The 24,000-nt window shown below is 40.0% G+C and overlaps 1 protein-coding gene across 5 annotated transcripts in view; it reads left to right on the top strand.

Annotated features, from left to right (window-relative positions):
* Positions 1–24,000, top strand: part of Lkb1 (Lkb1 kinase) — a 285,218-nt gene that overhangs the window by 174,992 nt on the left and 86,226 nt on the right. For all 5 annotated transcript variants that reach the window (XR_010852271.1, XM_067099732.1, XM_067099730.1 and 2 more), the window contains 2 exons: positions 12,096–12,281; positions 23,224–23,375. Coding sequence is in view for 4 of the 5 variants with exons in the window: in XM_067099732.1 (XP_066955833.1) it covers positions 12,096–12,281; positions 23,224–23,375 (338 nt within the window). In the remaining variant the exon portion in view is untranslated. The remainder of the gene's footprint in view (positions 1–12,095; positions 12,282–23,223; positions 23,376–24,000) is intronic.

Here is a 24,000-nt window from a genome sequence, read left to right as displayed (position 1 = left end):
TTACCAAGTAACTACATAGCTATGAATTTCTAACTATCACAGCAGCTTAAATTTTGAAATTTGCTGTAGTGCTTCTCTTGTTTTGGTGTAGGTAACTTGCCCCGCCCACTTTCGGGGAAGAATAGGTACAACACAGCTGAGGAGCTCAGTTCATTTCTGCCGGTCAACAACTAATCATCAGTTGTTTGCCAGCTTTGTTTCGTTTTGTTTCACCGGGATAGGTTGTGGCTACGCCGTCTTTGGTGTAGTATTCTTTCTTTTGGTATCATTAGTGGGTAATTGTTTAGCTATAGCTTAGATTTGACTTTTTCGATTGACTTTTGATTATGTCTGACTCTAGTTTGACTAGTATCCAGTTTTGCAGCAAAGGCTGCTATACCAGACTGATGTTAGCTAAATATGACTCACATACTATTTGCTGTCAGTGCAGAGGGCAAATTTGATCTAACTTGTGAAGCCGCTTGTGGCTATCGCCGTCTTTGGTGAAGTATTCTTTCCTTTTGGTATCATTTGCGGTAATTACTTTAGCGTAGCTAGATTTGACTTTTTTCCCGATTGTGACTTGATTAAGTCTGACTCTAGTTTGACTAGTATCCAGTTTTGCAGCAAAGGCTGCTATACCAGACTGACGTTAGTTAAATATGACTCACATACTATTTGCTGTCAGTGCAGAGGGCAAATTTGATCTAACTTGTGAAGCTGCTTGTGGCTATCGCCATCTTTGGTGAAATATTCTTTCCTTTTGGTATCATTTGCGGTAATTACTTTAGCGTAGCTAGATTTGACTTTTTTCCCGATTGTGACTTGATTAAGTCTGACTCTAGTTTGACTAGTATCCAGTTTTGCAGGCTATAGGGGGCCAGACCAGATCAGACGTTAAATAACATGCTCACATACTGTTGCTGTCATTGCAGAGACAATTGATCTCAACTGTGAAAATTGTGGGATTGGGATCAGGGAAAGTGGAAGACTTTGACTACTCATTTGAACAAACTTCAAAGAAACAGGCAGAGAAAGGCGGCCTCTAGAACCGAAGCTAGGGGTTCTGTAGCTTTTGGGACACCCCAAGTTGTTCATCTCCTGCATCTTCAGTGGTAGAGCACCAATATTTGGTGCCGAAGTGGGCTTCCTCTTCTGAGCGCCTGGTGGGATCTGAGCGCCCAATGGGATCTGAGTATCCAGTGGGATCCGAGTGTCCAGTGGGATCCAAGTGTCCAGTGGGATCTGAGCACCCAGTGGGATCCAAGTGCCCAGTGGGATCCGAGCCCCCAATGGGATCTGAGTGCCCGGTGGGATCCGAGAGCCCTGCAGGATACAAGCACCCAGTGGTATCCGAGTGTCCAGTGTCTAGGTGTCCAGTGTCTAGGCGTCCAGTGTTCGAGTGCCCAGTGTCTGAGCGACCAGTGTCCGAGTGTTCTGTTGTGCCCACGCATCCACCTGTGTCTGTGTGCCCACCTGCCCACTTGGCGCCAGCATCTGCCAAGCATTCGGTGCCACACTCCGGCTGCCAAGCGCCACCTCTTCAGTCTGGCTCGGCAGGTTTTTATACCCCTGTAGTTCAGGATCCTTTGTTGAAACCTATCCAGCGCCATCTGGACAGTATTCTGGATCTCTTACAGAAGCCCCAGGATCCTTTGTTGAAACCTATCTAGCACCATCTGGACAGTATTCTGGATCTCCTACAGCGACTCAGGAGACTTCAGACTTAGCTCCTTCTCCTATTTTGTCTGATGAAGAAGACATCAAGCAGGAGCAACCTTTTTCGTCCTACACAGCTCTCTTGAAGTACTTCCTGTTCTGTTACCCGACCTCCTTCACTCCAGTGACCTCGATGTCTCCTGGTTCAGCGTTCATGATGAGACAGCCTGCAAAATCTTCCAGGCTGCCCGAGATGGTCTTTTCCTTCTCATCAAAGAAAGCCTTATCTGGGATTGATGGTTAGTTGACAGAGAAAAGGGATCTTGGCAAGGCTGTGTTTTGCGCCCCTCCTTCTCACCTGTCGAAAAAGAGGTATCTGTCATATGCCACTAGGGAAGCTCCTTTCTTGGGAGTTTCTGCATCCTCCCAAGGGGACTTCTCCAGCCTGATTGATTCAGTGTGTAGGTCAGTGTTTTCCCCCACCAAGATCTTGTTCACATCTTCAGAACTGGACCATTTAGTTTGGGACATCTCCAAGGTCTTCAAGATCTTCAGTTTTTTGGACTGGACTGTGGCTGCCTTAGTTAAGAAGATTGAGGACTGTGCCACTCTTCAAGAGAATTTTTCTTCGGACTGGTTGGGACGTCCTCTCATGCAGAATTGCACAAGAGAGGCAATTAGGGATGGCTCCCAAGAACTGGCTGCCTTATTTGCTGTGGGAATTCTCAAGAAAAGGGAGCATTGGTGTTTTTTTTTACCACAAAAGGGGTCACTCCCTCCCAAAGGTCAGCTCTCCTTTTTGTTCCCTTGGACTGCTTTAGTTTGTTTCCTCATGCTACAGTGGAAAAGTATATCTTAGTTTAACCAGACCACTGAGCTGATTAACAGCTCTCCTAGGGCTGGACCGAAGGATTAGATTTATTTTTACGTGGCTAAGAACCAATTGGTTACTTAGCGTAGCAGCAGAGGTGCAGAAGAAGTCACTCAAGATCTGCTGGCATAGTCTACCAAGCACCCCAAGTAGTTGGGACGTGGTCCTACAGTCTCCTTTAGTGCAAGGACAGTCTCCCCGCTTCAACAGTAGCCCTTTCAAGGCAGCATAGCAAAGTTTCAGCCCTGCCCGTGCACGAACATTCAGTCAGTTTGACCCGTTAAGAAGTCATCTGCCAAGCCCTCCTCTTGCAAGTGAGGATCCTGTCCTCCATGTTCCTGTGGGAGCCAGGCTTCTCCACTTTTGGGGCAAATGGGAAGCCAAAAATGTAGATTTATGAGTCTTGGAAGTCCTCAGAGGGGGCTATTCCATCCCGTTCAGGGAGAAACCTCCTTTAGTGTCATCTCCCATCAGCTTGACAGCCTACTTGTTAGGCTCAGAGAGGTTTTTGGCCCTGTCACAAGGGACCTCTTCCCTACTCCGGAAGAGAGCTGTAGAGGTGGTCGAAGATGTAAGCACAGAAGGTTTTTACAACCATCTATTTGTCATCCCCAAGTCATCGGGAGGTTGGAGGCCTATCCTGGACGTCAGCGCCCTGAATTTTTTGTTCAAACGCAAAATTCAAGGCGAAACGAACCATTCAGCCCTGTTGTCCATTCAACAGGAGATTGGATGGTGACCATCAATATCCAGGATGCATACTTCTGTTTCCCAGTACATCTGACTTGGGAAGTACCTGAGGTTTGTGTTCCAAAGCAAAGTCTTCCAGTTCAGAGCTCTTTGTTTCAGCCTCTCTACAGCACCTCAAGTTTTCACCTGAGTTCTTGCCCCTCTGGTAAAGTGGCTCCATCTACAAGGGATCAACATCTGTCAATGCATCTGGACAATTGGCTCCTAAGCTCCCCCTCAAAGCCAAGATGTGTGGAGGACCCTCAAAAGACACTTCTCCTTGATAAAGGAACTGGGTCTTTTAATCAGCCTGGAAAAGTCTCAGTCACCATCAAGCAGATTCTCTATTTGGGGATGAGAATGGACTCTGAGTTTTCGGCTTTTCCATCGACGTGAGAGTCCAGAGTCCTGCCTCTGGACAGTATGATAGACACGCTCTCTTCGCGAGGTTTGCTCAGCCAATGAATGGATGAGTTACTGGGACCTTAGCCTCGGGATGGATAGGGGTTGTCCTTTAGGGAGACTCCAATGAGGCTCTGGGCAGTTCTTCCTAAAGGCCAGTTAGCCACGCAAACCCATCCGGATTCGTTGTTTTCAAGATCACACCCCAGATCAAGAAGGACTGTTGGTGGTGGCTCACAGAAAAGAAAGGTTTACAGGAGGGAATTTCTTTTATCAAGAACCCAGCCCCAACCACCTGTCAGACGCACATCGGATCTGGGTTGGGGAGCTCTTCCAGAGGATGTGGAAGTTTGCGTGTCCTTGGCAGGAAGAGAGAAAGAACTCACATAAACGTGAAAGAGCTGAAGGCAATTCATCTAGCCCTCCAGTCTTTTGTAAAAGGCAAGGTTGTTCAAAATTTAGTCGGATAGTCTGACCGCTCTTGCTTATATCAAGAACCAGGGAGGTACTCATTCCCTCCCCTTCTACCAGACGCCAGGATCTCCTCCTCTGGTGCGGAGTCCCTTCCAGGATTGTCACGCGCTTGACCAGGGTAAAGTAGAGAATGTAACAGCCGGATCTTTTTAGTCGTTGAAGAACAGTCTCTACCACGGAATGGACAATGACATCCGCAGGTTTGCAAACGACCTGTGGAATCTGTTGGGGTTGTCCGCTAGTAGACCCATTTGCAACAGACAGAACAAACGCCCCAGTGTATTGTTCCAGATCCGACCATAAGGCATGGGCATGCAATGCAGTGAGTCAGGATTGGCTAGAACTTGGATTTACGCTTTTCCACCGCTCAAAAATTATCAGAAGGTCTTAAACAAGTTCTCAACCACAAGAACAAATCAGATGACCCTAATCGCTCCATTTTGGCCATCGTTTCACTGGTTCCAAGATCTCTCTGGACATCCTCGGTATCAGACCGAGAGAGCTCTTCCCACGTAAAACAAAGCATTATCTCGAGAGGTCTAAGGATCAAACCTCTTGCTCAGTCAAGAACCCATCCTGTCCGCTGTCCAAGAATGCTCTGGCGTTCCTCTTGAAGGATGTAATCTCCGAGTCACACTCGGAAATTCGAGAGGATGATTTTCCAATTTGTGAAGTCAAAGCCCAGAAGATAAAAGTCTTCGGCCAGTTAGTTTGGCCTTCAAGGAACTTATCTTTATCCATGATCCTGCAATCCACCTATTGGAGGTGTAGTTCAGTGTTTGCTAATTTTTATGTACATGATGTAGAGACAGTGTAAGAAAATTGCAGTACAGTCCCTTTAAGGAGAAAGGACGCCAGTTTAACAGACAAAATCTGGCCAAGGGTAATGGCTGTTATTGTTTACATTTACAGAGCACTAACCTCAGCATCAGGATCTAAATTGAGGAACTTACTGTGTATTTCTTTATAAGACAACCTTTAGATAAGATAGATGGCAAAAGTATGGCAAATCCAAATGAATTTATCTCAGATATCTGTGCTTTTGGCAAATGCATCGCTGAGACAATTTGACTAAAAAACCATCCATGTATAGGCTAACTTTGCAACAGGGGGTATCTTATGAGGTTCTGGTTATGTCTGGCGAAAGCTGACTTATCCTAGAAATTAAATAAATTAATTAACAAAGCCAGTTCTATATCATGTTTTTCATACACAAGTCACTTCAGATCTTTGTTTTGGGGAGAAGGAGAATCACAAAACCATCTGTGTGCCCGGTAGAGAGCTTTTGCAACAGCATGTATCTTACCGAAATACTGGTTATGTAAAGATGATGTTATTAAAAATGCTGTTTTCTACTGTATACCTAAATTAAAAATCTAAAAAATAAAGCGATTCTATATCATGTTTTTTTAATAAGTCTATTTTGCAGGCAACCATTGTTTATTTACATTTCAGATCACAAACCCTAACAATACAATACATATGCGATAATTATAGAAGCATTTTTATTTTCAGGTACAACCTCTATTTTTAGAAGATTGCTATTTACCACCAAAATGAGAAATGAATTTTTAATGAAAGATGAATATTATGTTCATAAATTGAAGACTACCGTAATTATATACCATTAAAAAATATCTTTTAGTAGTTACTGACACGGTGGTGGTTGCTGAGAAAGTGCAACTATAACTTGATGTTTACATTTTAACATTATTTCTCAAAGTTGGCTATTGAGTTTGAAGATATGCCAATAATATATAAAGGTAATGTTGTTGGTTTTAGTACCTTTATTATCAGTTTATTTCATAATGTGAGTCTTTTCATCTATGGGCGGTGGTTATCCATCTATTGTTAATTTGCCTACGCCCAGATAAACATCACTTAAGTCTTGAAAAAAATAATGCTTGTCTTCTACGGACAGCCCTTCCTCCCAGATTAGTTTGTTACACCCGGTTTCACTGTATATCCTGTCTAGTATCCGAGGGATGGCATGGTACAGGGGGACAGAAACCATGAGTCAGCATTCCTTCAAGGTATCTCCTTGCCTTGATACAGGTTTTGATTTATGGAGCTTGGGGTGATATGATCCCACCCCCCAAAGGTTATTCTGTTATATAATGGATGGGTAATGGTTATTTGATTTTTTATGTGGTGATTTGTAGGTAACAGGTTTCCAGTTTATACTTACCTGGCAGTTTACATGGTAAAGCCCACTTGTTTTATAGTGGGCTTAAAACTTAGGTCTAGCATTGTTGGGATGCTCCTGTTACCAAAGAGGGCGCTGGTAGAGGATCGCCAGATGCTTTTACCGTACGCCACTACAGGTTGAGATGAGCACCGACCAGAGACGAGTAGCTTCCTATGTAGCTCTTCAGGGTAAGTTACAACAATCATTTCACCAATCATAAAATATCATTTTTCTTATGTCCTCTGGTATTGCTTCCTCGTTTTGAGTAGTACTGTATATGTCCATGTATCCCACATAGTGTCAATGTGGTATTCAGCTATGCAGTTACTTGGTAAGTTACTTATATAAAAATGACATTTTTATATTAAAGATTATATATGCTTGGCAAGTAACTATATGATCGGAGCCCCCCCTCCTCCCCTCTCGTGGACGTAGGGCACAAACAAAATAAGCTCTTCAGCTGTGTTGTACCTATTCTTCCCTGAAAGTGGGTGAGGCGAGTTACCTACACCAACACAATAGAAGTGCTACCACGAATTTCAAAATTTAAGCTGCCGCAATAGTTAGAAACTAATAGGTATGTAGTTACTTGGGAAGTATATAGAAAACTTTATTTTAAATAAAAATATTTATCATAAAAAATTTTAACCTGAACATTTAGTTAAATAAGACATAAAGGTTCACTTGTAGATGGTTCCAAATCTTTGTTATGTGTTGGATTTGCAGCCATATCACCCAACAAAACAAACAAACTTCCCTGATTTACTGTACTCAGTTCTGTTTTTATCACTCAGAATTTGTACCAAATGAGGATTTTTTCATTAAAAATGATGAAAGCATACTCTTCTGTCGAAAAATTAATTTTTAGTGAGTGAGGCAGTAATGATAGAACGGAGCCTTCAAAAAATATAACCCAAAAGTGTTTTGAAAACAAAATGGTTTGCTGTCACATGGGTTATATGGAAGATCATACGAATATTAGAACCCTTTAGTTCCTCACCCAGCTGTCTCTCTTAAATCCGGTGATAATACTACTGTACTGGCATTCTGTGACGCCATTGCTGATGTTCCGTGGTATGTCACCTCTCTGGCATTTTGCCTCACTGTCATTACTGTAGATTCTGTTTTTATCCGAACTCAGTTCTTGATCCCTCTTTTAGACTTAAAGGGTTTCAACCCTAATTTGGCTGAATATGGAAGTATTTCTTATGCAATTTTTTTGTTGTTCTGAAATTTTCACTTTCTTTTGCTGAAGGTGAATCCATTGACTAGTGCTCTTCAGTTCACTTCTACTTGGCTCCTCTTAAAATGAGTTGGTGGTTTGCGCGCATTATCATGAAGTAGAGCCTTTGGGAATTGGAACACAAAGAGTTGCTAGAAACTGTTAAGTCAAATAGCTCGCACATAACATTAACAATGCATCATCAACCTAGGCAATGTGCTGTAAATCTAAACAACATAGGCAATCTAAACTGTGTCCTTTAATTTTGGCATCTTTTGGAGCCTATTTTTCAGTTTTTGAAGAAGCTAGAATAAATTAGCTCATTGTTTTGGATTCAAACCACCTAATCAATACATGATAAATCCCCAGTTCTTGAAGTGACCGAAGTGTTCCTCTAGTTAGCTATACATAGATGTATATACTAGGCTTTGTGAAGATTCTGTAGTAGATATTTTGTTTGATAAATTACTGTGTATACAGGTACAGTATAAGCTTTGTATGATGATGGTATAGTGTTTAACATTAGCCCTGAAGAGTGCAGAGAGTTTCTGAACAATATCAGCTCTGTGTATTTCTGCCATTTATAGGCACTCATATGACAGTTGGCCTTTGCTGACCTTTGATACAAGCAAAGACTTACATAAAAGACTTAAATCAAACAAGGATTGGGTATCATAACAGTAATTTTTAGGTTGCGAACAAGTTTACTGCAGATTGCTAAGTACATATAGGAGTGCAATTAACAAAGTGTTTGGTGACAGGAAAATTAAACCAGTGGAGTGTAAGATCTTGTGTCTTTACTCCAAATAATTTTCAAACAAATTGCATACGGTGGAGCAAAAAATTACAAAGATGACTTGGTTGTCTGTGTATGTAGTTTTCTTGAAAATGGCATAGAATAAAGGCAAAAGATCTTGCACATCATTGTTTCACTTTCCTGTTTATTACAAAGACAACTTGATCTTTGTGATCTTTTAAGCCAATGTGTGTAGTTTGCTTGAAATGCTTTAAAGGCAGAAGATCTTGTACACTATTGTTTCAGTTTCTTTGTGGGCATATAGTACTCTGTTATATTTATCCCTCATCAACTTCCTGATATAAATTTCTCCACACTCTGGATGTAAAAGAGAGGTTATTATTTGGGAGGTGTAGATTGACAGTTGTTATGCAATGAGGCCATTGAGACATTTTTATTTCAGTCACCAAAGTTTTACCATTGTTTTTCTTGTTCCTGGCACCTTGGGAGGAGCTGAGGTCAGTTTTTTGACATTTCCAGATTAAACAAGCTTTATTCATAGTACTCTTATTGATGAGTTTTTTCTGTTTTTGGTCCTGGCATCTTTGGAAGAGGGGCGAAGGTTGATTTCTGTCGTATGTGTATGAGATGTTTTTCACATCCTGGTTACACCTTCAGCTGCAGAAAAATATACTCCTGGGTGCTGGTATTTTGGCAGGATGGAATCATCTCCTGCTATCAGAGTGTTTTCATGATTTGGATTATGAGTGTTTGTTCTGCCAGTTTTTGTTATCGACGACCTTGAGGTGAAGAGTTTGCAGTATTTAAGTAGGCAGTCGGCAGACTGGGGCATTTTTTTCTGTTTGTCTTCTATGCTTTCAATCCAGCGTAGTTTATCTGGGGATGAAGATTAGCTTTCTGTTGGGGGTTTTCCAACAGAAAGATGGATAGACAATTTTCTTTTAGTTTTGAGAACTGTAATGGGTTGGCCTGTAGTTTCAAGAACCTTTACACTGCTTCTGTCTGAGACAACCTCTGGAGGCAGATTGGGGAGTCCAATCTGACAGAAACAAGGCGTGTCAGGAGTAGGAAGGTGGCCTTCAACAGCTTTTGGGAGTTTGGAATGGTGTCACAAGCAGAACATCTAGTCAGTGACAAGCTGATTGCAGTCTTTCCGACAATCCAACTCCTCTCAGTTCTTACATAAAACAACAAGGGAGACATAAATCAAGACATTTGGTTCAGGCTAGCAAAGAAGCTCTTTATCCTTTGGACAGAGTCCAGCAACATCATTCTGCTACCTTATTTTTGTCCTGGGGAAAAACATTGTTATTGAAGACCAACTCAGCAGAAAAGGGTGAGGTCTTGGTCCTCTTCCTCCTGTTTTGCCAGAAATTGTGGAACCTTTGTGGAGCCCCAAACACCAATCTGTTCATGACTGCCCAAGACACTACACTACCAGTTTACTGCCTGTGCCAGGATCTTAGCATGGGCAGTTGATGTCTTCTTCAAGAATGGTCGAATTAGGCCTTTATGCTTGTTTTTGCTGTTTTGAAATACTCAAGTTGTGAGCTTTGCTGAACACCAGGATGATTTTGATAAACATCCCTTGGCCCCAAAGGGAATAGTTCTCCTAACTTCCCTTCTTGGTGGTAGATGTTCCTCATCTTCTTCCATTTCAGAAAGATCTTTCAGGACAGTCTTATTCAAGAAGATTTCATCAAACCTCCACACATGCTTACATCATCTGACTGTGTGAGAATTGTCAGTTGTCTGTTGCTAACTAAGAGCATTTCTTAGAATGGCCATGAAGCAGTCATAAACTAGAAGACCTCCCCACTGTTAGACGTGTGTATCAATAACAGTGGTCAGTTTATTGTCCAGGGTGCTTGTCAGAGTGATATTCAGCACTGCCATTAGATATACTTGATTTAAGCTCTACCAGTAATCTTGCATGCAAAGCAGTTGTCACAGAGATTATCGTATATTTGTTTCAGTTTTACATTATGACTGGAAAGATTTCATCTTGACTAGAATATCACTCATGATTTAAAGTTTGAGCCTTCAGATGTTTTCAATCTTTTAGCCCACTTGGAAATTTAAGAATTTGAAAGACCTATTATGGTTTACGATGAAAGTGGAGTTAGACGTAGTCCTTGGGGAGCTTTGTTCTTCAATTAGATAAGATATATAGGCTTGAGCCTAGTTTTGATACAGGCATCACTTAAGAACTTTGAAGAAATTAGCTGTCTTTAGTCCAGATTGCAGCAAATTTGGCTAGTGAGCTTCAAGTCTCTGTTTTGTTTTGGGCTTTATTCTAGTGCAACCTCTCCTCTTTTCTTTCATTGCTTAGAGAAAAGATTAGAAGTGAAAACCCTTCAGATTTGTGACAGGATAGTTTAATCTGCTTTGGTAGGCAATGAAGAAATGGCTGACTTATGTCCAGTTAAACTCTTAAGGGTTTACCTGGACAGACATAAACCTATTTTAGGAGTTAAGAATTTAACTGTGATGTTAGAAGGCCAAACACTCCTATGGCCAAGAATGCTCAAGTCAATGCACACAGAGTTGATTCCTGAGCTTTTACAGCTTTTGGAAATAATCCTCATGGCTTTATTTCCTTTAAAACCACCTTCTAGGGAAGGTTGTCTTGTAGCTCGGGGGAGTTATAACTATTTTTGCCTCATTTTTTGCAAATGTTCAAATTTAGCATAAGGTGTTAAGCCTTCAGTCCTGTCGTTGCAGGGGGGTACTCTTTCCCCTGAAACAAGTATGATAGTAACCTTGGCTTTCCATCTTATCATTAGTTGTTAGGAAGCCCACTATTGAATTTTAGGAGCATGAAGGTACACGTTTGTGTATAGGAGTACACCTTCATATATGAAAGTAGTAATTATAGTAATTATCTTTAGTTTTGGACTGTCGGTTATGGGCTTTTGACTCAGGCACAGGAGTCACCAGTACTCTAAAGATAGTCCTCTTTTCAATGTAAGGATCCTCTGACAAGTCTTGCTACGAGGAACTTACACCCTGTTGTGGTTCCAACATCTAGCAACAGTATTTGCCAGCAAGTATCACACATCAGGCAGGAATGTTGAGAATCTTTTTCTCTCCATTAAAGGGCTTTTAGAGTGCTAGGCAGAACATTGTCTCTCTGTCTAGGATGTCTGCACTAACCCACCAACCTCATTCAATGTGGTAGTCAGCTAATTTAACAGTAGGCAAGATTCATTCCAAATAATGAAAATTTTCATGACCAAATTAATTGTTGGATATTTAACTACTGTTAAAGTGGAAACCATAACCTCCCACATCTTAATTGGGTGGCCTTGAAGAAATACTGTGAAGTGTAAATATTCCAACTTGCTGGTGTGAGAGGCAGATGACTACAAAAGAGACAGTCCTGGGAAGTTATTAGCGTGTTTGATTTTTTTGAAATGCAGTCTTATGTGGCAGCGAATAAAACTAACTTTAGCAGTAGGTAAGTATCAAACAAATTAATTTTATCATGAAAATTATTGTTTTGCATAAAGAATGATTTAAGTTCAAAGCTCATCTCAGAGTTGGTCTGTAATTCTGGTGATGAACATTTGACTAAAGTGGGAAAGTATAAATTTAATTTTCAGCAAGTGTGTGGATAATGTGTTAAGTCATGATTTATTGTTGGTGTTAACATGTCTATTAACCTTATTGCTTGAACTATGGTATTATATATCCAAATTAATTTGGTTCTCTGTCAACATTGCCTTTGCTTGTCTAACATCCCACATTATAAACATAGACATTTTGTTTTTTGTAATAGGCTCAAAACAATTTTATTTTCAACTTTTTCCAGATTTAACCTAACAAGTGGGAAGTACCCTTTTGAAGGTGAGAACATGTATCGACTCTTTGAAAATATATGTGAAAAACCTCTAGTCGTACCTCCAGAGTTAGATCCTGTTCTTTCATCGTTACTAGAAGGCATGCTGGTAAAGGATCCTTATCAGCGTATGTCTTTGGCTCAAGTGAAATGTCATGAGTAAGTACACATTGAACAATTGAAGAAGGGAAAATGTAATTGGGATTGTTTTGTGTTTGCACGTTTTCTATGTACTGTACTGTGACATCCTTGTTTTAGGGGATGGTTTTGATTACTTGTGGTTTGTTAATTGATAATCAAATGAAATATTTCTAGGAGTTTTATGGCCTTAATGCATAATCTTGCAGATAACTTGTGTAGGCTAGAAATGTTATGAAAACAAACCATTAGTAGGCTGTAACTGCATAAGATACATATACATATTAATGAATTATTTGGAATTAATCTTACCTACTGTTAAAGTTAGCTTTATCTTCGTACCGTTTGTTGCAATTGGCGTTAAAAAAATCAAAATACGCATGTCTAACTTGCTAGGGCTGTCTCTTTATTACCTGTTTCCCACCAGATGTCACTGGATTGTTTACATTTTGTTGCATTTCTTCATGCCATTGTGTTAAAAACACATGGTCTCGATTGGCATTAGTAATATTTTGATGATTTCTGGCTAATTTCTCTTGTATGGTATTGTGGTTGGTTTTTGTTTTTGCTTTATGTCATCTACAACAAGCAGCGATGCAAGAATTAAGCTGTATAGGAAAAAGTTTGTGAAAACCTATTGTTTAGGTTTTGCCGATAACAACATAGCCTATGTTAGCAGCAATGTTACACTAGCTGCCCAGGCTCAAGTGTGGTTTTCTTGATATGTAGATTATGAGTGTTTTGATGAGAGGTTGTAAATTTGGTGAAGTATTGGAAGATATTAGAAGCCAATAGTTTACATAGACAATTAGGGCACACCAGCAGCCTACTCAGTTTTCTCCTTTTGTCTTTAGGTGTTGCTTCTCCTCCTTCATTAGCCTACCTGATAGCCTAGGTTAATTCCTCTCTCTCTCATTTTCTGCTCTGCCTTCTTTTGCTCTCTATGTGGTTCAGGAGAAAAATAATAATTGACATATAGTCTTTTATTTGTTAGGTTTTTGATTGAATATTAGGGCCAAAATTGCCCTCACCTCCCAGTTTTTTACCTTTTTCTATTTTCCCTGCGAGAGAGAAGTTGTCAGAGCCTTGGTAGCCCGCCCCTTGAGCTTCCCTGTGTTGGTTGGTTGTCTTCTCTGACAGGGAACCCAAGACGTGTCTCGGGAACAAGGTTCTGTGCCCTTTGACAACTCTCTGTCACCATTTTTCCTGTTCGGGTTTGGCACCTAGCGGCTGCACAGCTCTGGTCATTTGGGTTCCGTGGTTTGACTCTTGCGTTAGTTGGCCCCAGTGTTACCAACTGTGACAACCTGAAATACGCTAAACATAGCAGTGTTTCCTCTAAGTTGGCAACACTGGCTGCCATAATATCCCTATGGAGAGTGTATTGTGAGACAGGTGGTTGGTAGTGTTGGGATTTCAGACATGTTATATTTGCCTCAGTAGTTCTGAGCCAGCCTCATGTCACTTCTGTTGACTTGGTTTTGTGGCGATGTCATGCAAGAATCCTCTTACTACCCCACCCTCTGTCCAGTACTGTAGCAAAAAAGTGATTGTATGGAGTAAGTGGACTGTATGCTTAACGTTGTTACTGTACTTGGTCAAAAACTGCAAAAAGCCTTATGTAACAACAACACCATGCTCCCTTTGTAGTTTCTAATTTATGGGGAGATATCTCTCAACCCAATTCAGTTACTGGATTACAGTCCATCATTAGAACATGAACAATTAGATCATTAGTTACTGAGCAGTCCATATAGACATGAACTTAGATCATTAGTTGCTGTGGTGAAACTGGCCCCCCCTCTCTCTCTCTCTCTCTCTCTCAAAATCTTACTAGAACTCACAGGTTGATTTTCACACCTTAGAGGATTCGCTATATGTTACCTCGTTTCTATAAGTTACTTGTGTAACTTCCTTCTGAGGCAGTCAGTTAACAGCGAGCTTGGTTATAGTGATCCGGGTTTGGGAGGCTTGTCTAGCGAGAAAAATTAGCAATTTTGGCGCCGAAAAATGCTTGATTTCAACATCAGCGCTAATAATTGGTATTTTGGAAGGTAGTTTTGAGACAGTTGCTGCTATCTGCTCAGAGCCGTGAAGCTATGGACCATTGTCCTGTCTCAAGTTTATTCATAGTGCTCCCCCTTTTAGAGAGAGTCATTCAGTTTGGTCAGGAGAGCTTTTGGAAGGACAAGGATAAGTCCTGTAGACATGCAGGACACGTGCTTCCTATTTCCCGTTGCTCCTTCGGTTGAAGTAAAGTATTCCTCATGTAAGTCAAATGCCAACGTATGCGTTTATCTGCTTGGTATCAGAGTACTGTAGTTCTCCCTAACATTTGGACTGACCAGTTTGTTTGCTCACCAATATGTTTTAGCAGAGGGAGGTAATTGTGATGCTAACCTTAGGGTGACATTTTCTTCCCAGTGTTGACTATCTATGCTTTTATCTGGCTTAATCAGTTGTTTATCTCAGAATGAGGATCAACTATCATTTGTTAAGTTTTTCCTACAAATAGAAAGTTAACAATTTTCTACCACTGTTGAGAACTATATGGGCAGCCTGTGAACCTCAAGAACCCTTTCCACTGTCCTCAGATGTCTCAGAGGCAGATTGAGGACCATTCTGAGTGTTATTCTGGTGACATTGATGTCAGGAAAGTGGAAGTGTAAACATGCTACAACTCTTGCAGTTTATAATAGTCTTATGCAAGTCTGAATTCTTACACAGAATAACAGGGAGCAAATCAGGTTATAAAACTACTTATCCTTTGGACAGGGTTCAACTATCATCCCTGCCTCGTTTGTCCTAGGGCAAGGCCTCCGGCCAGATAGTCTCCTCTTCATCAAGTTTGCCAAAAGTTATGGAACTTTGAGGGAGACCCAAACACCCATACACGATTGCCCAAAACACTACACTTCCAGATTAATGCCCTCCATGCCAGAATCCTCAGGCATGGGCATTTGATGCCTTCCTTATAGAATGGCCTGTTTTTGAGGAAATACTCAGCAAGGTGTGAACTTTGCAGATCACAAGGATAATTTTGCTAGTTTATCCTTAGCCCCAAAGGGGTTGGTTCTCCTGAATTTCTTTCCTGGTGGCAGATGTTCTTCATCTTCTTTCCTTCAGGAAGGATCTTTTCATACAGTCTTATTTGATAAAATTCCTTCAAACCTCCACATACTTCATTTCACCGTGGGGAGATTGTCAGTTGCCTGTTTCTAACTAAGGGCACTTCTAGAATGGCCAAGGAAGCAATCCATAAATATAGAAGGCCCTCCACTGTTAGATGTGTGTTGCAATAACAGTGGTTATTTTTTTATCTTGATGCCTGGTGATGTTCAGCACCTATTTCCACTTTCATTATCTTGATTTTAGCTCCACAAGTATCTCAGATCACTTAAAAGCAGTTTTCTGCCACAGTGTCTCAGATCACTTTACATTTGCTTGCAGTTTTACATCATGTGACTGGCATATTGCTCTGATTTAAGTTTGAGAAAAGTTTTTCCAATCTTTTGTTCTAGGAATTTCTTCTTCAGTCCAGGATTTACAATGAAATTTAGATGTAAGCCTTCACATGTTGACACTAGCCTCAGTTAGGCCCAACTTTGGCAGGATGTCATAAGACTTTGAAGGACACTTTTCTTTTAGCTCTTGTTGTGGCAAGTGTAATCAGTGACCTTCAATCCCTTTCTTGTTGGGGTACTCTGTTCTGGTGGCAATCCCTCTTTCTTTGATTGTAGAGTTTTGGTTACAATGCCCCTAATTTAACTTTGCTTTGGTAGGCAGTGAAGAAATTAGTAGGTTCACGTTGGGAGTAAAGCCCTTTTCAATTTTGGTTACAGCGCTAATCTAACTGCTTTGGTAGACAATGAAAAGTGGTTGTTTTAATGTCCAGATTAGGCTAATGGGGTTATATTAATGAGCCAAGCCCTTTCTTGTTCTTTGGCTGTGCTCTGGTGGTAACCTCTCATTTTTCTGTCATTGCTGAAAAACTCAAATTGAGAGTCCTTGGAGTTTTGTGACATTACTGAGTTTATCTGCTTAGGTTGTAATGGGTATTGGCTGTCTTATGCCCAGTTAGAATTCTTAAGTTTTACCTGAGCAGAGAGAGATGTTAAATTTTTGTCTGCAATAGTATTAGAAGGCCAAATACTCTTATAACCAAGATGGCTAAAAGTCTGTACACAGAGTTGATTCCTGAGTATTTTACCTTTACAGAGACTAATCCTCATGGCTTTACCACCATAAACATGTATTTATTTCCTTTAAAACCTTTGTGTAGAGAAGGTTGTCTTCCAGCTCAGGGGACTTATATCTATTTTTCCTTCATTTTTTGCAAATGTCCTACTGTTGCGGTGCACTTTCATATATGAGGGTAGTAATTATCTTTAGTCTTAGACTGTCCATTATGGGCTTTCGACTTGGGCACAGGGGTCAACAGTACTTTACAAGATAAGAGTCCTTTTTTCCCCTGTAAGGATCCTATGACAAGTCTTGCTATGAGGACCTTACACCCTGTTGTGGTTCCAGTGTCTGGCAACAGTACTTGCCAGTAAGGATCACACATCAGGCAGGAATGATGAGAAACTTTTTCTCCCCTTTAAAAAAGCTTTTAGTTCGCTTGGTTGAACACTGTTTCTCAGGCTGCACTAACCCACCATCCTCATTCAATGTGGTAGTCGGCTAACTTTAACTGTAGGTAAGAATTATTCCAAATAATGATAATTTTCATGATAAAATTAATTAATTGGACACTTACCTACTGTTAAAGTGGAAAACCACCCAACCTCCCGACATCTTAGTGGGTGGTCTTGAAGAAATATGACATAACGTAAGCATTCCAGCACCACCTGGTGTGAAACAAGTGAATATAGAGACAGTCCTAGTGAGTTTGCCGAGCGTATTTTGATTTTTAAAATGTCGATTGCATCAAATGGCGTGAAGATAAAGCTAACTTTAACAGTAGGTAAGTATCCAAATAATTAATTTTATCATAAAAATTATAATTTTGTTAAGATATACACAAATCAATTATATCAAGAAAATACTAAAAAAAGTCACAAACTCATTTGCTTGTAAACTACAGGTAACATGTTCTATGTATTATATTGTATACAGCATTATACAATACAGTACAGTACTGTAAAGTTTTTATTGATTAATACTGTACCAAATAATAAAAATTTGAAATGTCAAGTTTATATAGATGTGCACACCCACAAAAGTTGTAGACAACTCACGTAGAATTGGAAATTACAGTACTACAGTACAAAACCTAAGATTTGTGCCCTTGTTAAGGAAAAAAGTAGTGATGTCTTTTCTCCCAGCCTTACTTACTTGATTGTTTTGATGAATACCACTGTTTTTTGTGGTTTTCCTATACTATTTAGTGTACTACAACTGGGAAACCTTATTTTAATCATGATCTTTAAGTGCAAAGCCTTATGAGACTTCACTCTTTTATGTTGATTATCATTAACTAGCGAGAGGCGCGTGCTGTGCTGCACAGGGCAGGAGGGCAGTTGAAGCACTCCGTTTAAACGCGGCTGCCAGTCATGAACTGGGTCCTTCATCGCACCACATTTGATTTTTTTAATGGGAAACCAAATTTCAAAACAAAACCCATGATTCACAATTAGTGTGGGACGCAGACTAATCAGAATCAGTGATGTGGGTCACAGTGTCATCCAGTCCTTCAGCTTCACTGCACAGAGTAATGTCTATGGAGTCAGAACATCCCTCCTCGAGAAATGACATTGATCTCTAATGCATTGCTCTTGCAATCTTGAGGACTTCTCTTCCGTCTCTTTGGGTGTTTCATTGGCACCCCTTTGCCTCATACTTTCACAATCACGGTTTAATCTTTCCTCTCTCTCCTCAGTACCTTCTTTGCTGCTGTACGGCACATTTGCAAACGTTCTAATCTTTGTTGGTCAGGTTTATTGTGTAGACGACGATGATCTCTGTCGTGCTGTTCAGCTAATCTCTGTGAGTGGTGACTGTCAAATTCTTGCAAGACCACGTAGATCTCTAATGCGTTGCTTTTGCAATCTTAAGGACTTCTCTTTAGGTGTTTCATTGGTACACCTTTGCCTCTTTCTTTCATGATCATGGTTTAATCTTTCCTCACTCTCCTCAGTACCTCCATTTGCCTTTCTTTTAGGCGTGGTTTGTAAGTTTTCAACAAGCGTGCGTAATTATACCAGCTGTCTGCCCTCATAAGCACAGAGGAGCGAGCTTACATGATATATATCACAATGGCGCACTGAAAATAAAGTCGTTAGTTTACAGGATTAAAACGTATTCTTGAAGATGTCTTTATGACTCCAGGATTCTTTGAAGCAGTCTTCAGCTTCTGAAGCATTCCTGGAGAAACACTCATTGGATTATACAGGCAGTCCCTGCTTACTGGTGGCATCAGTTAACGGCGTTTCGGTGTTACAGCAGTTGGCTAGCAACGTTGTTAACCGGATTTTCAGCGCCAGTAAGCAATTTTTGGTTCCGGTAAGCAGTTTATTGGCATTGGTAAGTGGTTTATTGGTGTCAGTAAATGGTTTATCATCGCCAGTAGGCAGTTAATGGTGCCGTAAGCAGTTTACTGGTGCTATTATCACCAATTTTTGGTTATCAGCAATTTTCGGTTAGCGCTCTCGCCAGGGAATGGAACCCGCTGTTGCGAGGACTGCCTGTAATGTCGTAAATTCTTCAAGACTCTGGGATCCCTGTAGACCTGTCTTCGCTGCTGTGGATCCTTCCCAAATCTTGAAACCATTCGGCTCAGGAAGGAGCCAAATCCCATTCCTTCTCCATAAAAAAATCCAAAGGCTGGAGAGCCTGGAGGTTGTCTTGAAGTCTTCAGAAGCCACAGAAGCCTCTGAAATTCATTTCCAAGACTGTGGGCTTCCCCCAAAGAACTCTTCAAAGCCTTTTGTCTCACAGATTTCTTCTCCATAAAACTCTTCTTCCAGTACAATTACTGTTACAAAGAGAATCCAAAGACTACAGAGCTTGGAGATTGTCTTGAAGCCTTCAGAAGCCTCAAATTCCCAAGAAACCTTTAGGTTCCAGATTCCACTACCCCAGGGAAGACAAGAAAGATCTAGACAAGAAAAAAATCCAAAGACTTCAGAGCCTGGAGATTGTCTTGAAGCCTTCAGAAGCCACAGAAGCCTCTGAAATTCATATCCAAGAACATGGGCATCCCCTAAGTCTTGACCTTTTGTCTCGATTTCTTACTCCATAAAACTCCTCTTCTTTAGTACAGGTACTGTAAATCCAAGGCTACAGTGCTTGGAGATTGTCTTGAGCCTTCAAGCCCAAGAAGCCTCAGAATTCCCAAGAGGCCTACAGGAGTTTCCAGATTCCCTACCTTCACCCCAAGGAAGACAAGAAAGATCTGGACAAGAAAGATCCACTTAGAAATTATTATGATAGATGATCCACATGTGAGAGAGAGATTGATTTTACATGTGTTGCAGTGCTTTTGCACCTGCTGGTGTGACTGCCATAGCTTCTTTATGGATCCACTTTTCTTTCAGGCGTATGCCTTACAGTCGACTGATGCCATAATGATAGGCAACTTCTAGAAGTTCTATAAAAAAAAGCATCCACATAAACTAAATAGGGTTTGAGGGAGGGCCAAGGTCTTAAATGGATCCATAAGCCAAGAAGACGAAGGATTCAATTCTCTGGACTAATAGAAGCAAAGGCTAGTTAGATAATCTCAGGGAAATGTTTGAACTATAAAATGTCAAGATTACAGGAGAAATGGGTTCTCTTGATCGAAAGGCAGCTAAGGGGTTTCTGGACTCCTAAGAAACTTGTAGAAAAGAAAGAATATTTGCAAGAGCAGATATTCAGCACCAGTGAAACTGCTCTGCTTTGGGAAAAAATGGCAGTGGCAAAGCTGACCACATGATTTTAAGACAGGAAAAGAGAGAGTAATGCTGCTATTTGTGTTAGTAATTCTATTTATGATTGGAGCAACCCTTATTTATAAAGCTGCTCATCCTATACCTTGAAGGGGAAAGATAGATTCTAGCTGCCAGTCTTCAGGATACATAGCAAGAGTGCACAAACTTCAAGAACACTTGCAGAAGATACTTTGCAAGTAAAGGATTGCCTTTTATTGTATTGCTGATATTGGATAATGCTCCTGGCCACCCAGAATCCCATGATTTCACCACTGAAGGCAGTGAAGTTGTTTACTTGCCTCCTAACACTACACCTCAAATTCAACTTTTAGATCCAGCAGTTAATAAGGATATTTTAGGCCTAATACACTAGGTACTGTATGGAGAGAGTTGCCAATGCTGTTGAAGATGATCTCACTAAAGAAAATATAATGAGGATGAAAGTTTAAATAGTTGTAGATGCTATAAATCTCAAGGGAAGAGCCGTGAAAGCTATAAAGCCAGAGGCAGTTATCTCATGCTGGAAAAAACTTTGGCTAGAAGGTGTCAGTTCAGTGGGTGGAATGGGTTCACAGTTATGAATCTACAAGACATTCAAGATTTGTTTGACATTGCTCCTGCCTAGTTAACAGAAAGTGAATTGCTGGAGGTATAGAGGATGAAGAGCCAGAAAACAAGTTCACATGAGATAAAAACACTGGGGGACTGTCTGTCCACAGCTCTCATGGATCTTTAATACAATATTGACTCATTGATGATACAGGCAATGTTTGCTTTTGAAGATAAGGAAATGGCAAAAGAAGCAGTTGCAATACTAGATCAATATTTAAAGAAATGAAGAAGAAAAATTCAAACAGAAATCATAGTGTATAAAATCCTGGCCTCTTCTTTCACCCCTTCCATATCTGCCTTCCCAAGAGTTCCAAAACCAGTCACACCACCTCTTATGGAACATATTGATGATGAGGTTGGAACATATTGATGATGAGGTTGATTAGAGTCCCTCCTCACTGGCGGAATAGAAAATAACAATGACATAAAGTTAATAAACATTTGTCTATGTGTGTGCCTTAACGTATAATATTGTGGCAAGAACTGCATCAGCATGTTTATGTTGCACTGTGTCAGGACCCTTCTCTAAGGGCTAACATACATATATATAAGACTTTGCAGAAAAACAGTAAATTTCAACCGGTGTTCTCCAAAGCTAATGACACGATAGGTGAAATAACAGCCAGTGTGCAAATATTAACAGAGAGGGATGCAAATACCAAAAGTAAAAATATTATAATATATTTACAAGCATGATATAGATAGAAATGATTGCTGGAACCACTACAAATACATCAATATATGAATAACATTCACACATTTACTAAGTATACAGTAATTTCAGCAAAACACCCACACCATTAATTAGAGAAACCAAAAAACATACATTCTCAAAAATAAGGGGGTCCCAAAAGAAAGGAGAAAATAACGGCCAGAATGAAGCGTAACAATTTACAAAACTAAGTTGTCCTAACAAAAAAAACAAAGTGGCCACAAAGAGTTTTAAGCTCCACAAAAAAATCCTTATATGAGGAACTGCAGGTTGATGCAAGGAGACGTAACGGAGTAAGGCAAAGCAAGAAGTGGTTCCCCACAACACTCCAATGGCTGAATGTTACTCAAAGAGGTGGGAAGGTGTTCCCCACTATTCTTTAAAGGTCTGCAGACCAACAGAACGATCTCCACACTGAAGGTCCACATCTCTCTTACGAAACCGAAATTAAGGAAAACTTATACCTGCTCACAGCGAGGTCCCCCAGGCAGATACTGGCCCAAGGCTACAGCAAGATGAGGCAGCAGCGTTGCAACAGGATATCACTGCGAGGGAAAAGCGAATATATGCAGAATACAGGTGCGAACTTGCTGTAATCCAAACGTACCAACTCAGTGGCCGGAACTAGACTGCTCTACTAGGGAACAGGGGCTTCCGATTACACCTCGGCAGTCCAAGGAAACCAAAAACAGGACTCTGAGAAAAAACAGGCCAAGGATCAAAACAGGAATGGAAACTTAAAATAATGTGGAGGAGGAAAACTCAAAACCCTAATGGGGAAACTAAAATAAACAACAAAATAGCGTAAAATAAAGCTAATAAAAAAAAAGAACAAAGTTCTAACAACTGTCAATTTCACCATCATTCAGCTGTGCCAAGTCATCTTATAAAAGACTTTGAAGTTGATGGTAGTCTATCCTCACATATGCAAAATGCAGATGGTAGTTTTAAGAATAAGAATGTTTTTTTCTGATTGGTACTAATTTATAAAATTCATAACCTATTAAATATAATGTTACAATAAAAAGAATAAATTATGTATTGTATTATAATACTTAAAATTATGTATTGTATTATAATACTTAATTATTTCTCTCTCCTACCCTGCAGTGTTGATATTGTATTTTATGCTGTGAAATGTGTATTGTACTTTGTTGTACATTATAAATGATAATTTGATAAATAATTGGCTGTTTATGTTAAATATTGGTAAAGGTATATGTCCAACAGTACCTTGTATAAGGACTTAGGATAGAGGACCACCAGGTTCTAAATTTCATGGGAGCTGGCACTTTTAACCCCACAAATTTTGAGGTACAGCTGTATATTATAATGTAAAATGGACACATTAAGATGATAGGTTTAGCGAGGAGTTATATATTTGAAGGCTGAAAGTGAATTTGTTTATACTGCAGTACCTAATATTCTTTTGGTAGAAAATGATACAAACCATTTTTCCCTTTTTAGAATATATTACTTATGTAAATCTGTGTAGATGTATTTAACTGTTATGGAAGATTCATTTTTAGGACTTAAATAAATTTTTTTTTGTACAGTTGTAGTTCTTAGTGGAAATCAGTGCTTTTGAAGAGTAAACTGGAAATTGAGAGTTTTAAGTTGTAAGATGATGTGATTACAAATTAGATTATGTAAACATACCAGTCAGTTTGTTTACACATTTCAAAGTTGCTTAGCTAATATTTTGTTTAATTTTTTTCATCTGCAGTTGGTGTTGCAAGAAGCATCCATGTACTGATGAAGAAGCACCAATTGGAGGTGATGATAGCCAGCACAGCATAAGTATATTACCTTACTTGCGTTCTCATTTTTATGAATCGGAATCAGAAGATGAGCTCATCACAGAACATCAGCTTAATGGTTAGTGCTGGAGAAATTTTGGTTGTACTTGCATTTTGTTAATTCCTGGAAAATTGCAATTATTTTCATATATAGGATGCTATATTAAATCATGTTTACTTGCACCACCTTGATTGTGTCCTAGAACTGGTGGTAAGGTAGGTCCTGTCATTTTTTTTTTTAATTCTGGCTTACAGTTTCTGTTTTTTACCTATTAGCTTGGAAATTATGATGCTGGTTGCCTTTTTGAAAACTGTTGTAATGACATGTTTAGATTCCATGTTGATCAGTCGCAGGGGAAACTTTCTCTTTTTAGCCATGTAAATTATTTAAAACTAGTGAGAGGTGTGCTCTATGCTGTGGGGCAGGGAGGGCAGTTGAGGGCTCCTGTTTAGATGGCTTTTTATGATCATGAACTGGGTCATAAATGCATGCCGTGTTTTAATTTTTATGGGAAACAAAATTTCAAAACAAACCCATGATTCACAATTAGTCTGGGATGTAGACTAATCAGAATCAGTGATGTGGATCACAGTGTCATCCAGTCCTTCAGCTTCATTGCACAGAGTAATGTCTAGACTCCACAGAATTCATTACTTCTTGATAAACAACGTTGTTTGTGAAGTATTTATTAGTACATTGTACT

Source organism: Macrobrachium rosenbergii, chromosome 55 (assembly GCF_040412425.1).
Source record: "Macrobrachium rosenbergii isolate ZJJX-2024 chromosome 55, ASM4041242v1, whole genome shotgun sequence".
Taxonomy (NCBI): domain Eukaryota; kingdom Metazoa; phylum Arthropoda; class Malacostraca; order Decapoda; family Palaemonidae; genus Macrobrachium; species Macrobrachium rosenbergii.
This window is presented reverse-complemented; position numbering and strand designations above follow the sequence as displayed.